This window comes from Taeniopygia guttata, chromosome 13, assembly GCF_048771995.1.
Source record: "Taeniopygia guttata chromosome 13, bTaeGut7.mat, whole genome shotgun sequence".
In the NCBI taxonomy this organism is placed as follows: domain Eukaryota; kingdom Metazoa; phylum Chordata; class Aves; order Passeriformes; family Estrildidae; genus Taeniopygia; species Taeniopygia guttata.
Genome location: NC_133038.1, coordinates 3,209,254 through 3,225,009, shown reverse-complemented (window position 1 = coordinate 3,225,009; position 15,756 = coordinate 3,209,254). Strand labels below are relative to the sequence as shown.

At 44.8% G+C, this 15,756-nt stretch overlaps 2 protein-coding genes across 8 annotated transcripts in view; one reads left to right on the top strand and one right to left on the bottom strand.

Moving 5' to 3' along the window:
• Positions 1 to 1,529: 1,529 nt before the first annotated feature.
• Positions 1,530 to 14,596, bottom strand: LOC100232010 (thymosin beta-12). 2 transcript variants are annotated; one of them, XM_030284247.4, is made up of 4 exons: positions 14,459 to 14,596; positions 12,151 to 12,265; positions 3,299 to 3,406; positions 1,530 to 1,883 (listed from the first exon to the last, which is right to left on the bottom strand). In XM_030284247.4, the coding sequence occupies exons 2-4, from the start codon at positions 12,194 to 12,196 to the stop codon at positions 1,846 to 1,848; spliced, it is 192 nt and encodes a 63-aa protein (XP_030140107.4). In that variant the 5' UTR covers positions 12,197 to 12,265; positions 14,459 to 14,596; the 3' UTR covers positions 1,530 to 1,845. The 2 variants fall into 2 exon arrangements, with proteins under 2 accessions (XP_030140107.4, XP_002199599.3); XM_002199563.7 differs by lacking the exons at positions 12,151 to 12,265; positions 14,459 to 14,596 and adding an exon at positions 4,294 to 4,456.
• FAM13B (family with sequence similarity 13 member B) overlaps positions 14,529 to 15,756 on the top strand; it is a 44,568-nt gene continuing 43,340 nt past the window's right edge. For 5 of the 6 annotated variants that reach the window (XM_072935240.1, XM_012575002.5, XM_072935239.1 and 2 more), the window contains exon 1: positions 14,597 to 14,736. The gene's annotated coding sequence lies outside the window, so the exon portion shown is untranslated. Of the gene's footprint in view, positions 14,737 to 15,756 lie in introns of all 6 variants that reach the window. The other variant, XM_072935237.1, reaches the window with a different exon arrangement.

Below are 15,756 nucleotides of genomic sequence, written 5' to 3'. Positions count from 1 at the left end.
CCTGAAGTGTGCAGGGGTGAGGGGAGGGCATGAGTCACAAAGAAAAGAGCACTGTTTTCTTTGTTGCTCAATCTCTAGCATTCCTTATCTTTTGTATAAAAATCAGTATTAATAAATCCAGCTGACCTGAAAATAAATACCCCTTTGAGTCAGGTGCCAAGGCATCCTCAAATGAGAATGTGAAAAAAATCCTTGGTCATGAAAAGAAAACATCATCAGTGTTGAGCTGATGAATGTGGGTGGAAACAGCAGTCTCATCCCTTTGGACACCACCACACTGACAAAGCTCTGACAGAAATCATTGGTCCTCTTGCCCTGTGTTTTCCTGTGGTCTCCTGGTCACCTCTGGTTACTTTCTGTTGCCACTAAAGTCGCAGTCTTGTGGATCCACTGCTACTTTTAATTGCAGCTCTGACTATTCACATTCAATGTCAAGTGTCAAGCAGCCCTTAAGCAAACAAAAGTTTTCTGGACATGACCCCAACCATTCCCTTCTGTTTCCTGAAGCCTGTAGTTTGCATTCTGCCTCACCTTCTGCAGGTACAAGCCCAGACTAACCCTGCTGAAGTACACAAAACTACTCTCACTTCACAGCACAAGTAGGATCAAACTAAAGCTCCATGGACAGCAGTTTATCTGCCCAGACTAAGCACTTGTTTTTCTAATATGATTGCAAATTAATTCCAGAGATAATGTGATACCATGTAATTGAGAGTCCCCTGAGCTGGTACCAGAGTCTATTTTTGCCAAGTCCTCTGCAGACCTGTGAGGAGATGTTATTGCTCCACCAGTGATGAAGATGTAGGGAGTCCTTTCTTGCTTTGAAGGTTTGTGTCTTATACCCCTGTGCTGCTAAAGATCTTTCTCTCATCCCTAAAAGTTAATGCAATACTTAATTTTCTTTCTTCCTTCCACCTTCCCTCATTCTTGTATTACTTGGCATGACATGGGCCAAAGGCTGTGTTTGTGCTGCAGTTATCACAAGGTTGACTGGATATTTGCAAGTTAGAGAGATAAAAAAGCAGTGGAGAGCGTGCTGCAGCCCTTTTCTTTATCAGGAATGTTAATTTGAATATGTCCTCAGCCCAGCCATCAATTTGGCATGGAATTTGTAAGTGGGTACTTGTCTCTGGAACCTCTAACCTACTGCTGGACAAGACTGAAGCAGGCCAGTGGCTTCCCCTCTTTCCCATGCCTGCTGCCAGGCTGGGGGTTACAGGGCTCCTGGCACACACAGTTTGTCCCTCAGGGTTCCCAAGAAACACCTTGAGTGACACAAGGGATGGGGGTGAAGTCTCCAGGCTGCTGTGAAGGCAGTCAGGGGGTTCCTGTGGATTGGTGCCATCTGGGGCTCTGGGATTCTGCAGGATACAGGTGATGGAGAGGGGCTGTGTTCCAGCCAAGGAACCTGTGAGTGCCTGGGGTAACCCTGCCCAAACCCTTGAGCTGCTGTGGAAATGCAAACAGGGGGGGAAGGATGTTAATAAGAGTTGCAGTGTAAGCTCGATTTCTGCAAGGCTCAAAGACAGTTGGTCAGAAGAAATCTGTTTATTGTGAGGTTTAGGAAAACAATTTATATGAAAATTGCCCTTTTTTTTTTTTAATTTTTATTTTGCCAAGTAATGGGGTTGATACAGAACTTGAAATTATAATTTTAAGAATACAAATACATAGTATCTTCTTCAACAAACACAAAACAAACTTCTTCAGTGAACATTAAATGAACAAATGTTTCCTAAAATAAATGGGCAACAAATATGGGGTTGGAGGGACAAAATAAAACAACTCAACTCAGAAGCCAAAACCCCACTGAAGAAGCAGCAGTCCACATCTTCAATTTTATGCTCAGGCTGTACTTTCACTTTGCTTTTCCTGTTCGATAGCTGGCAGAAAAACAGGAAACAAAAACACCATCAGTGAACTTTATTGTTTATGAACAATAAACTTTGCCTTCCTATAGAGACAGACTGAGGGAGTTTTGGGGGTGTAAAGCCTGAAGAAGAGAAGGGTCTGGGGAGACTTTAGAATCCCTTCTAGCACTTAAAGGAGCTACAAAAGAGCTGGAGGGGAACTTTGGACTGGAGTGACAGAAAAACAGGGAATGGCTTTCACACTGACAGAAGGCAGGGTTAGATTAGATGTGAGAAAGAAATCCTTCCCTGTGAGAGTGGTGAGGCCCTGGCACAGGTTTCCCAGAGAAGCTGTGGCTGCCCCATCCCTGGAAATGTTCTAGGCCAGTTTGGAGGTCTTGGAGTAACCTGATTTAGTGGGAGGTGTCCTTGGCCATGGTGTGGGGTTGAAACAAGATGATCTTTAAAGTCCTTTCTAACCCAAACCATTCTGTAATTCAATGATAATGGTTCTGCAGGATACCAGTTTCTATGGTCATACTCAAAGCCAGAGAATTAAATCCATAATTGGTTGTTTTGATCACCCTGAAAATGACAACTCATTCCCACATCTGCATAGCTAGAAGGGAGCAGGTCATGGTGTGCAAAGCTCCTCTTGTATTTACAGCTTTAGCATTGGCAAGGATAATAGAACAGAGGAAAAACCCAGTATGTAACGTTGAGACTGTGTGTGTGCATGGCTATCAGCACACACATCCACAGTGATTAGCAATTCTCTTCTGAAGGAAATTGCTCAAATCTCAAAATCTGCTCCAAATGCTCTTTTCATATCTGGAGCTGAACATGAATCCCAGCTTTATCTGACTGCCTGTGCACAGTGTGTATGGGAGAAGAGCCCACACGAGAAAAGCTCAGGGGTGCTTTTCTGAGGGAGACTGCCTGTTAGATGAGGATGATGATGGCTTTGCTTGCAGCCTTATTCCCAGAGAAGGTGCCTGGAGGTTCTCCTGCCCAGGGCTGACAGCAGGTACCAGTGGGAGGCAGCAGCTCATCTGCCTAATAACACTAAATCCAGAGCCCAGCACCCTCTGGGGATGCTGCCTGGCCTGCCAGGGATGGGCAAAGGGTCCCCTGTGCCTGCAGAGGGGCTGGGAACAAGGTCATTACAAACAGATTGATCCTGTTACCAGCACCCAGTGGGAACACTGTCTTGCTTTCAGCAGAAGCAAGAGCAATCCCATCAGAAAGGGTTTTTCAGACAAAATGCACTGCTGGTTGTAATTACTGATATCCTTGGAAGCCCAGTATAGAGTCTTAGTATTATCCCCACTTAAAGTCAGGGATGAGTTTGAGCCTGTAATCCTGTGATTAGTATTCATTTTGCATATGAACTGCATATGGATTATGTCCTTGCTACTCGTACTTCAAATAGCCTCATAAGCACTTACTTTCTTTAGTGGGCAGTGGATTTTTCTCTCTGGTTTCTGTCTTCTTCAGCTTGGTCTTGTCAAATGTTTCAATTTCTGCAAAATCTGGTTTGTCGGACATGATGGGTCCTGACAAAGAAAGGGAAAACACACCCATGGCTTCATTAGCTAGTGCTGTGATACCAGCCATCTGCAAAGCATTTTCTCCTCAAGAGAAAAAATATGAAAATACCATAAAAATGTTTATTCAAAAACCTCCACAAACCTAACACTCAATCTGGGACCTTTCCCTGAGGCTTGGCTCTTTCAGAGCAGAAGAGGAAACACATAAATAGCATTTTCTCTAGATTTCTCAGATATAATTTCTAAAAATCATATTTTGCACATGGCGACAAGAATAATCTGTAATAAAGAGACAATTATTAATTGCCAGTAATCCACAGTGCCCTCTGATATAAACCCGTATTTTAAGAAATGCTGCTAACTGGAAAAATCTACAATTAACCCCAAATCCAACAGGAACAAAGAGCTTCAAATATGATTTTCTTTTAATCAATAGGATTTGTCTTTCATTCTGAGCCCCCTGTTCTGAGTACATCCATCCCCTGAGCTGCTGTGGACACTTGAGCATAACAATAGAGGACTGGTTCCCCCAGTCCTTTGTTTGCTCTTGCTCCATATCCCAGTCACAGCTCAATGGCTTTGATTATACTCTATTATAATAAAGAGAATTTCACAAAGCACACAAGCATTTCACCTGTCAAAACTTCCCTAATCCAATTCCTCCTTTTATTAAGAAATTCAAGTTAAAATCCAGCCTGGGCATTATTTCCCTTATTTCAGTGGAGTTTCCCATCAAGGCAATGCTTGGCCCGGAGATGGCTGATATAATGAAATTTTTTCCTTCCTGCAGAAAATCACATTTCATTGCTAGCTGCACTGAGACAACAGAGTAAATATTCACAAGGAAAAAAAAATTTAAAAAATGAAAAGCTACTAAAACCACATGGCATTACCGTCTGGCTGCTCTCTCTTCAGCTGCTTGGTGGCTGTCTGAGGCAGTGTGAGTTGAAAAAGGTCAGGGTAATCCCTCCTCTCCTCGTCTCTCCTCTCCTCTCGTCTCCCCTCCTCCCCCCTCCCGAACCCATCGCTATTAATATTGATTAGTTTAGTGCTGGGATTGCTCAGCGTTTAGGGAAAGGACAGATTGCTCCTGCAGAAAGTGCATGAGGGAGGGAAATGGGAAAACTGGCATGGAAAGCTGCCAAATTACATCTTGATTTTTCTTTTTTTCTGTTCTCTTCATTTACCATGACAATCATACTGAAGTTTCCCTTCCCACCATTTCCCAGTGCTGAGGTTCGGAGTAAGGTTGAGGTTTGGGGATTGCTGCTGCCAGCTGAGTTTTTTGAGGAGGGGATTGTAGGTGCATTCAGCAACGTGCTGGGGATCATCCCTGCCTGCCCAGGCTGGCAGAGGCACAAGCTCGGGGCTCTGGAGGGCTCTCAGCACAGCCATGGTGTGACTGCCGTGACCAAGGGCCAAGTCTGAGATCAGCACAGCCCAGGCACCACAGTGACATCCAGGAATGTGTCCTGAAGGGATGCACAATGAATTTCTGCATGTCCCTGTTTTGGTAGCTGTTAATTCACTTGCTGGTGCCTCCCTCAGCCCACAGATCTGGAAGCAGGGAGAAAAAGGCTGTGTGCATCCTTCTGGATACTGGTGTGGGTTTCCTCTTGTGTGCCTTTCAGTGCCCCCACCTGAAATTCCTGTCTGGAATGGCAGCCAGAAGGGAGGCAATGAAGTTGGGATAAAATTAATTGTGCCCTAGGAGTACCTGGTTTTCTCTACTGACAGTAAGGCAGCTTGAGCAGTGAGCTCAGAGGGACAGAGATGTCTCTCAGCTGACTGAGAGCCCCTGGAAGGCCTGTGGATCTTTCTGTTGGTACCACAGGCTTAGGTAGAGTGGGTTTGAGTCTGATATGTGTGCATGGAGAAAATGGTTTTAATGTGCTTAAATTTGTCTTAAAGACCTCTTACAATGTTTGTTTAAACTAAAACAATGAACAGGTTTGTGGTTGGACTTGATCTTAAAGGTTTTTCCTTGCCTATGGGATTTGTGCAGGCTGGCTCGGTTATCTCTGCATCTGCACTGACCACACCAAATCTCTGTGTGTGCACCATATTTAATGTCAGGACTCCCACATATCCAACCAGTTGTCAGAAATAGAAAGCTGTGTTCCTGACTGAAACCCCCTGGGAAAAAGCAGGAAGGCAGCCACTGGGCGAATATTTGGTGTAAACCAAAGCTGAGATTTGGCACTGAAGAGCCTTTGTGTCTGTTTAAAGAGAGAGCATTAACCTCTTGTTTGGCTGGACACAAGATTTAGATCAGAAAAGACTTTAAAACATAATCTGAGTGATTCATGAATCCAGGCAGCTAATGAGTTTCAGTTTTTAAAATATTTGTCCATTTTTAAAAATAGCAATTATAATTCTGATTATGAAGAGAGACTAAAAGGAAAAAACCTCTTAAACTTCAAGAGTAGCACAAGTTCTCTCAGTTGCAGAGAGCAAAGTGTTCAGAACAGTAAAGCAGAAGAACCTCACTTTTGATTGTCTGTGTCCAGTCACAGGCTCTGCCCCCAGGATCCACAGCAGAGCTCAGGCTCTTCTAAACATGCTAAGACAGGGTGAGCATGCTTGTTTTCACCACCACTACCACTTTAATTGCCCAATTTATTGTCCAACCTAATACTTAAACAGTTTTGGATACATTGTTTGGGTTTTTAGGCTGAAAATGACCAAGTTTTTAATTGATATTGGGTTGGGTTTGTGAGGAAGGTGTAACAGTGTTGAGCCAAATAGCATCATGACGTGAACTTACACGTTCTCACTCTGCTGAAATCAGGAGATACTCATCTCCATAACAAACATCTTGACCATTGTATAAAGTGCCTGTCAAGTTTCTGTAGCTTGTAAATTCAGTGCTGTGGTCAAACACAGCTCGTGTGGGATTCAAACCTCATGTTTATATACTCATGGCAGCACACACAGCTGGATGCAGTTTACATATGGAAAATTTGGAATTTGGCCCGAGGGCATTGCATACTTTGAGGTAAAGATGGGTAGGTAATATCTTACTCAAATGCCTTTTCCTTTCACTAGTAATGGAAATATTTTTGCTGTATGAGCAGAAAAGCTGTTCTTTGTCAGGTTTTTAATTGCAGGATTTCAGAGTCACTGTGTTCAGTAAGGGGAACATGGCATTTACCTGGCCTTGGGAAGACTGTGGTTGCAATTAAAACCTCAACTTTCTTCATGTTGCACAGAGGCAAAAGAATGAAGTGTGTAGAAATGTGAAAAACCAGGAAGCCAGTGGAGCATGTAGACTATAGAATCTTTACAGATGCTCCACACATGAAGGATATAAAGCTACACTGGTATGGCTGTGCCTGAAAAGCTGCCTCATACAATGGAAACTTTATTTTATTTCAATTTGCTGCCAAAAGATGAAGGACTGAGTCAAACCTGCCAGGACTGACACTTCTGATACCAGTGAGTCACCTGCCATTGACAGCATTAAACCGTGCCTGGCAGCACAAGGCACCGAGTCTGTCAGACACCCACGGAGCAGCAGGAAAAACAAACACTTGCTCCCAGGATTCGGTAATAGGTGAGAGGAAATGTTTAGAGGGAGCTCAAGTGAAGAGTCTGAAAAGTGAAGCTGGGAGGTTTGGACCCTGCTGCCGCTTGACCTTTTCCTTTGGCTGCTGTCACTTGGAAGCAGCATGCCCAGCCCGTGCATATATTTACATGTATGTATATATATACATATATATATGTACATACACACACACACACACACATATATGGGGTGTAGTCTTTAGCGGGCTGGGGGATGCTGTGCTTGTGTTTGGCACAAGAGGTGCTCTGGAAATGCCAAGTTTCATAGAGACAAGGTGGGCAACTGCCAGAAGAAGGGGTTTCTTTCTCTTCAGTGCAGCAGTGGGAACCAAATGGTCTCTATTTCTACGGGGAGCTGAGGGGGGACAAAGCACCCTAAGGCAAGTAGCTGGGTAGAGGAACAGACGCTCGAGCAGATCAGTGTCTGTAGCTGAGCCAATAAGCTGACACAACTGATTTTATAATCACATTAGTGCTGTCTCGAAATAACACACCCACTCAAATATAACAGTGATTTCATTTTCAAAATGCTGTGGTATTTTTGGTGCTAAAGGTAGGGGATCAATTTGTCAAGGCTGAAAGCTGGGCTGGAATCTGCACAGACCTTAATTCCTGTAGGTCTCTGTGAGCACTGAGCACCTTCCAGGCAGGTAGCAGGATTGGATATCTTACGAGCTGTCCTAAGAAGGTTTCCCGTCCTCAGGGGAACAGGAAAAAGAAAAGACTACAGCTTCACTGAAAGGGTTTTCTTAGTTCTCTTTGTGCCTTTTGTTCCATCTTGCTGCCAAAAAAAATATCCCTGTTTGGGAACGGAGACAGGTTCCCAGGCTAAGAGACAATGAATGCTGGGGGTGTAAGGAAGGCACTGATCCCTCTTTGGCAGACTCTGCTGTAATGCTGCACTGCCAGTCAGTAAATACTCCACACTTGTCTTACACTGGACATTTCATCGTTACCTAAGGTGTTTCATTTTCCTTATCAAGACCACTGAACCTTGAGGGTAGGTACATGCAGAAGATGAGGGGTGAGGAGAGGCAGTTTTAGATAGTCTTTCTCCTTGGGCTATCTTTTCCAACCCCATGTTTTCCAAATAGCTCAGGAGTTCAGGCAAGTCTATACCAGAAGCCCTGTTGCAGCAAAGAGCAAAAGGAAAAAACATAAGCTAGTGGGAGTAGAAATTTCCTCTCTCTCTTTTTTCTTTTTTTATATTATAAAACTTGGTATGGGGGTGAATTTTTCGAAGTTTAACCAGATGGAGTTTCTTGCAGCAGAGCTTTCTCAAGAACTGACCCAAAAGCATGTCTTCCAGCACAAAGTACTTGGCTCTGGCCTGGCTCCTTCCAGCAAAATGTGTTGACCCATGCATGAACTAGTAAAAGAAAAAGTAGAATTAATACAGAATGTCCATACACAGGCTTCTCTCCCCAAAGCCAGGGTGGGGAATGAAGCATGTGATGTGTTAGTCACATTAGCTAGTGCTACAGAGCACATGACAGTTTGTGATGAATACTGGTGTAGAGACACAAGTTTAGCATGACTTTGAGTCTTTAACAGCCTTTTGTTTTCTTCTTCTTTTCTGTCCCTGGACAGATGCACCTCCTGCAAGCAGCAGTTTAGGGAAGAAGCAAGACAGGGAAATATTGGATGAGCACTGGGAGTGTACTCAAACATGGCTTTTCTCAGTGTAGCTGGCTGCTCTGGAATTAAACAATCCACTCTTGAGGTTCTCCCTTTCTTTTCTTCACAGAGGAGAAACATTACCATTCAAATTGTGGCACCCACTGTGCAGCAAATAGATAACCAACATAATCCAGGAGAAGACAGATCAAAAATCATAAAATCCACAGATCTACTAACTTTATGTTAACTTCAGATTTTCCTTTTGTCCAGAGAAAAAGGACAATAGGTGGGTCTGTTACTACAATCTGTGCTGGGGTAGCTCAGAGGTGAGGAATTCTTCATTCCTGGGACTCAGGGCTATGGATGTAGTTTTCAGGGGTACCTCACCAGAACTTTGTGTTGCCAAATCATTCCACTCTCAATAGCCTGGGCCTCATGATAGCTTGAGTGGTTTTATGTCTGGGGAGAAGATAAACCTTGAAGTTTTCCAGCTGCTTAAGGACACAAGGCTGCTTAAGCAAAGGAACAGAAAAGGCCAAGTTATCTTTTCTAGCTGATTATTCTGAGCAATTTACAGAATAAAAACTTGTATTTCTCCATCATCTTTTCCAAAAATTATTTTCCAATTTTATAAGCTTGTTATACATATCGTGTACAAGGTCAACAATTATGTAAGAAAATGGTAATAAATGAGTTCCACATCTGTTAACTTCTGCCTTTTCCATGAAAGCTGCAAGTATTGTACATTAGACACTGCTTTTCTTTTTTAAAATATGAAAAAGAGAATAAAGAAAGATGATACTGTTTACCTATCTTGGCATCTGAAGTGAACATCTATTTCTTCAGAATCTGAGCAAGCTAGAACATTTTTAATGAGTACTTTTATTGATTTTTTTTCCTTGCAATTGTATGTAAAGTGCCAAAATCAGTTGGATTAAAGCTCTGTCTTCATCCCTGGGTTAATCTGAGCTCTGTCAAAGTGACTCCTCTGGAGTTAGTGTACCTTGAGTATGAGTGACCACACCATGAAATAACATGGGAGCAGCAGAGAGTGATTGTGTTGGCAGCTGACAAATTGTGGTAACAGGAACTGTAGCCTTTCCTCAACCCAAGGTAAAAGCACCACAGCAGCTTCAGCACAGATTCCATGTGAGTGCAAAGATTGGGAATTCAACAGCCATGGGGACACACAAGCTTTAATTTGAGTTAACTCTATCCTTGGGGCTCGAGTGTGTATGTCCACAGCCCGAGCTGGTGAACACAGAGGAAAGCAAATAGGAAGTAAAAAATGTAAGTGTGCAGTACTGCAATTTTCTCTTGCCTGGTGCATATGTTGAGTGATTTTCCCCTTTGGATGAATACTAGCTTGCACAAAATTCAAATAACTCAGCTGTCTACAGATGGGGGTGGGGAGGAGTGTGGGAAGGGGAACAGACGGAAGGAAATGGAATTGAGAAGACTGAATTAACCTTTCGATGTCTTGAATTTCAAGGAGGAAAGAATTATCTCTTGTTAAGTCTGCAACCATGCAATTAAAATATGAACAAGCCTTAAAAGACACATTTGACCCATATTCCTAGATTTCTACTTTAAAGACAGATTTTCTAAAACCAAGATTCAGATCCAAAAAATGTTCAGAGGCAGGGAAAAAAAACCTAATGCTGTAAATGTTTATTTTAATCACAGAACTCTAGTAGAGAAATGAGTAAAAATGTCTGACATTTACGCAGAACATGTGCCTTTGATACTGAATTCAGTTTTTAAGAAATCCTTACATATGTGTCTAGTAATGGCTGACAGTCTTTGAAATGATGAATGGTTTTCCCTTGGCTGGAGTTTGAGTTTCTATAAAATAGATTCTGTAACCTGTTTGCTTGAGTGTTGTGAAGCCTCATTTTTTTAATACAGGGCAAAGCTTTAAAAATTAACTTTGATTCTTAGGTACCTTTTTGGACACCATGAATTAGAACAACTGAATACTTGCTGATACAAGAGTTTCCATGAAGAGTTATGGATGTTCAGTAAGACCAAGTGCCATGTGCTGGGCATCCTGAAACACAATGTTTGCTAGAAAATGCTACAATGCTGGAGAAGAATAAAGTAAAGACTCAGCTTGGGGACATGTCTGTTTGTGGATGAAGTATGCAGGAAAGGAAAGCTCTTTGCAGAGCATCCAGTTGGAAAGGGTTTGCTAATTCTTCCTTGGTGTTAAAAGGACTCGCTGTCAATATTTTTTGCAAGATATGAATAGGATCCACTTAAAGCAAAAACTGAGCAATTCCAAGTTCAGAAGAATGTATCAAATAATTTGTAGGCACACAATTAAACCCAAAAGCAAGCAGTTTGCTGACATACAGATAATTTTCAGGAAAAACTGTTTGGCATATAATACACAGATATTACAACAGACAGTGTCTTGTTTTGCTATGTGTCAGATGCCCATTTCCTCCTAGTAAGGTAATAACCTAATATGAAGGTAAGGAATTGCAGGGCAGGCTATCAACCTTCCAAGGATTCTATGGCTTTGCAAAGCTGATTTAAGTTCTGGAGTATTTTAGCTCAGTTTTTACTAAGCCTTGTACAACAGTGAGCACAGCTGGGATAAGGATATTTTCCTTTCAGTTTCTTCAATTTCTGATGAGGTGTAATGCAGGGCTCTTGCTGGAAGTAGACTTAACTGGAAGCTAAATTCTTCAGAGAATATTTATTCTCAAACTATACTAGGTCATGATGGGAACTGGGGATACATGAAGGAAACGTGGCTCCAGCTCTTCTGTGACACATACAGGCACTAGTGATTTGTACTTATGAATAGCTTTTCCTGAAAATTACACTAGTAATTATTTCAGATCTACTGAGTTACTTTGTAAGCACTTAGCAGTCAATCTCTGCAAGGACTTGTAAGAAAACATACTGAGCTGCAGAAATAGCTCCCCATTCATGGTGTGGCTCTGGACGTGGATTTACCGATGAAACAGGGATGCCACAGAAGAGCCACTCTGGTTCTTCAGTCCCAGGAGCCAGATGCTGACCACTTGTACCCGCCAAGCTGTGGAGCTGTGCAGCAGCTGGGCAATGAGTCCTTTGCTCCTCATTAGCCTCACTCTGGGGCTGTGTCACTGTACAGGGAGTGCAGCGTCACACCTCCTGACATGGGGTGACAGTGCTGTGTCACATGGCGGGACAGCAGCCCTGCCCTGCTCTGAATGTGCCCTGGGTTTGGAGTGGGAAACGAGGCTCTGGGAGCTCCACAGCCTGCACAGCACCAGAGGGGGAGGAATATGAAATGCTGCCTTCGCAATTCAGGTGTGCCTGAGACAGCGGTAAATGCAGCGGGAACAGCTAATGGACATTGCTCTGTTGTGATGTTTAGGAGTGATCTGAGAGGTAGATACTTTCAACAGCTGAATTTTGGGGATATAACCATGCAGCCACTCATTAAGTTGTTGTCTCTCTTCTCTCTCTCTATTTACTATCTTAGAAAATGTGGGTAAAGCACCAGACAGAGACTAAGATGGTGAAAAGTCTCAAGGGAAATTCTTACAAAGAGCAGATTAGCTCACGGCATTTGTTCAGCTCAGAGATGAAGAGACAGAAGGGGGCTCTCATCACACCCTGCAGCTTCCCTTAAAAGCAAGGGGAGATGCTGATCTTCTCTTCAATGACCAGAAACAGAACCTGAGAAAATAGAATGAAGTTGTGTCAGGGAAAGTTCAGGCTAGACATAAGGAAAAGATTTTCGCCGAGAGGGTGGTTGGCCACTGAAACAGACTCCTCAGGGAATTGGTCACAGCGCCAAGCCTGCCAGAGTTCAGGGAGCATCTGGACAATGCTCTTAGTCACATGGTTTAGCTTTAGACAGTCCTGTGAGGAGCAGAGAGTTGGACTCTATCCTTATGGGCCCCTTCCAACTTGCGACATTCTATGTCTCTGTGACTCCTGGGCTGTCCACAACCTTTCAAGTAGACAGCAAGAACACAAAGTGAGCAGAAAAGCCTAAAATGGCAGCCTGGGACTGTGTATGTCTGCCCCCTGCAAGGAGCCTTGGAAGCCTTTGAAAGGAGGTAGGATAAGCTGGCATGAAATGGTGTGTTCGGAGCCAGTTCAGAGGAGAGAAACCACTGCCTTGGACTCAAAACCAGCAAACAGGTGCTGTGCAGTGCCTGCCTACCTGCCTGCCTCTGCTGCCTGTCTCCTCTCACCGCGTGTGCTTTCTGTGTCAGGTTTCTTGCAGTTTTATTTCTGTCAACTGGCCAATGGATCTGCTGAAGAGCCAGCTGGAGTCCGCTCTCCCCCATGTTTCATCAACAAAATTGCCAGCTTGTTCTGATTCAGTATCTTTATTGTTGTTGATGAGGCTAAATGAATCAGAAAGAACACGGCTATGTATACAAAATACAAATTCAGAAACCTCATCCTGATGCGAGGAAATTTTATTAGTGGTTCAAATGGAGAAGTCTGCTGTGGAAACAGACAGAGAGCACACACAGACCTCCTGAAAGGCCATTTCCCCCAAACCTACACGTTTTATTGGGTTTGTGTGCTACCTCCTAATGACACCAAATCTTCCAGCAGGAAAACAGAGTTTTAGATCTGATTAAACCCACGATAATTTACTGTGGGGTTATGACTCTCCCATCTTTGGATTCTAAATGCAAAATCTTTTAATGAGTCTCATAAATGTATATCTAGATAAAATTCATAATCCATGCTGGAAAACCTGAAAAAAAATCCTCCCAGCTATTGAAAATACAGAGGTTTCAATTAATCCCATACTGCTTGTATAATTTTTCTCCCCCTTTCATATACTCTTTGTCAGTTTTTCACGGGAGAAAAAAAAAGCTTTTCCTGAGAGGATTTTTACTAACTAAATCCAAGTTTCCTTAAATGCCTTATTAAACCCACCACCTATGGCTGCTGGCACTGCATGACAGAAAAAGCTGTTGTAGTTTCAGCGTGGCATGTGGGAACCACAGACTGCCAGGCACTGGTTTTAACACTTCGGGTGTAAGCTTGCATCTCCTCTCTAACTTATGCTAACTCACTTTAAGGGTGCTAAATTTTGTGTTTCAAAATGCATTAGCTCTTTGTCAAAGGGCACTTCATTACTTCTGGCACGCTTAACATTTGGGAAACGTTTGGCAGTGATTGCTCTTGATGCTTCAATTCAGAAGATTTACAGGAAATATTTTAATATGGTTATGAGAAAAGCAAAACTGGAATCAATTATGCCAGAAAGGAGTTCTGAGGTCGTTAAGACCAACTTATGTCAACCAGGCCATGGCATTGAGCATCCAGGTTTCTCTTGAACAGCTCCAGGGATGGGGACACCACCACCTCCCTGAGCAGCCAGTTCCAATGTCCTATCACCGTTTCTGTGGAGAAATTTCTCCTCGTGTCCAACCAAAGCCAGCAGGGTACGAACCTGCCTTGTGCCACTACTGACCGTGGTCACTCTCTGGGATGAAAGGAGAATCTTACACTGCAGCAGAGGAGGTTTAGGTCGGACAGGAGAAGGAATTTCTTCACAGAACGGGTGATCGGACATTGGAATGGGCTGTCCAGGGAGGTGTTTAAGGAAACACCGGACGTGGCCCTCAGTGCCCTGGTGTGGTGGACGCGGTGATGCTCGGTCCAAGGCTGGGTTCGATGAGCTCAGAGGTCTTCCCCAAGCTATTTGATTCTGTGACTCGGAGCCGGCACAGGGCGGTGCGGGCCAGAACATGAGGAAAGCGTTAATTTCGGGGCGACCCCGACCCGCACCCGCCGCCCGCTCCCCTCAGGGCGCGGGTCCCGCCCGCCCTCAGCGCCCGCCCCGCCCCGCGCACGTGACCGCCGGGGGGAGGCGGGCGGGGGGCGCGCGCTCTGCACCTGTCAGTCAGCGCGTCACTTCCGCCCGTCGCCGCCGCTGCCGTCGGGGACCCCCCGCTCGCGGCTCGGAGCTCGGAGCGGCTGTGAGGGCACGGACGGCGTCGGCTCCGGCAGCGCGGCGGCCGCGGCACACGGCGCGGGCAGCGGCCGGCGGAGGAGGGCTGCGAGGAGAGCGGAGCGGCGAGGAGAGGCCCGCGCCGGCTCCCGGGGGTAGGAAGAGGCGGAGGAACCTGCTGGTGGTGCTGAGGACGGCGGGGAGGGCGAGTCACCCGGCAACGGTGAGGGGCGCGGGGCGCATGCGCGGGGGTCCCGGCTCGGTGTCGCTTCAGGAACGTTCTGGCAGCGGCCCGAGCGGGGCGCGGGAGCTGCTCCTGCCCGGGGCCCGCACGGAGCTGTCCGGGGCCGGCAGCGGCTCCCGGGCTGTGCCGGGGCACCGCGCAGGCAGCGCTGACACCCGGCTCCTCCGGGAGCTGCGCGCCCGGGCTGCGCCCTCCGCCCGCCGGGCAGCCCTGCCAGCGGCCTTGGCGCGCTGACAGCAGCCCCGCAGCTCCCTGACAGCCAGCTCGGTCCCAAAGTTGGAAAAGGGCAGTCACTAAGTCGCCTCTGGTCACGAAAGCAGCGCTGGCATTAAGAAGGCTGGGTCATCCGAACGCCCCAGCCTGTGACCAAATGTATTTTCCGAAGGGTTTGCTGCTGTGGGTTTCCATTGTTAGGGAAGCTCCTCAGGGATTTGCGTGGAAATGTTTCTTGCTATCAAAAAGTAGCTTTAACATGAGATGTCCCGGTGTTGGGCTGCTCCTTCAATTCCTTCAAGGTTTGGAAAAATACAACAAAACCCCAAAACAAAAAACCTGCCATCACATACTGCAACGCCAGCTTTTAATGCGCTGCTCTCTTATTCTCAACTTCCTTGGTCTGGCTGCATTTTGAGAAAGTTTTACAAAATTTCTTACTGCTGCCAGGCTCAAGATGGGGAAAAGAGGTAACAGAGGAAGAAAGAAAATACCACGTAATAACTCTTGCATGTTAAAAAAAAGAAAAAAAAGAAAGTGAATACATAAAAAACTACACAGTTGTTTATTTTTTTCGTGGACATGTGTTCCTGAATGTCCTCAGGGATGGAATTGTTAGTTTGTAAATTTAGAACAAATTGTTAAACTGGATTAGCATTTGGGTTTGAAGTTTTCCTGTCTTCCATGCAGTTTAATCTGCAGCATAAAAAGAAAAGAAAGCTGATTTGTTAGCTTATACTATAAGCAGTTTTACTATTTCGTTTGTTTTCTTTTTTTTTTTACTGC

Bases quoted from the DNA above. Each gene is read 5' to 3' on its own strand.
- LOC100232010 (XM_030284247.4), bottom strand. From the start codon at position 12,196: ATGAGAGCCCCCTTCTGTCTCTTCATCTCTGAGCTGAACAAATGCC. The intron at 3,407-12,150 runs GTGAGCTAATCT...TTTCTTTGTCAG, and splicing joins CTCTGAGCTGAACAAATGCC to GACCCATCATGTCCGACAAA. The intron at 1,884-3,298 runs GTAAGTGCTTAT...TTTTTCTGCCAG, and splicing joins TCCACTGCCCACTAAAGAAA to CTATCGAACAGGAAAAGCAA.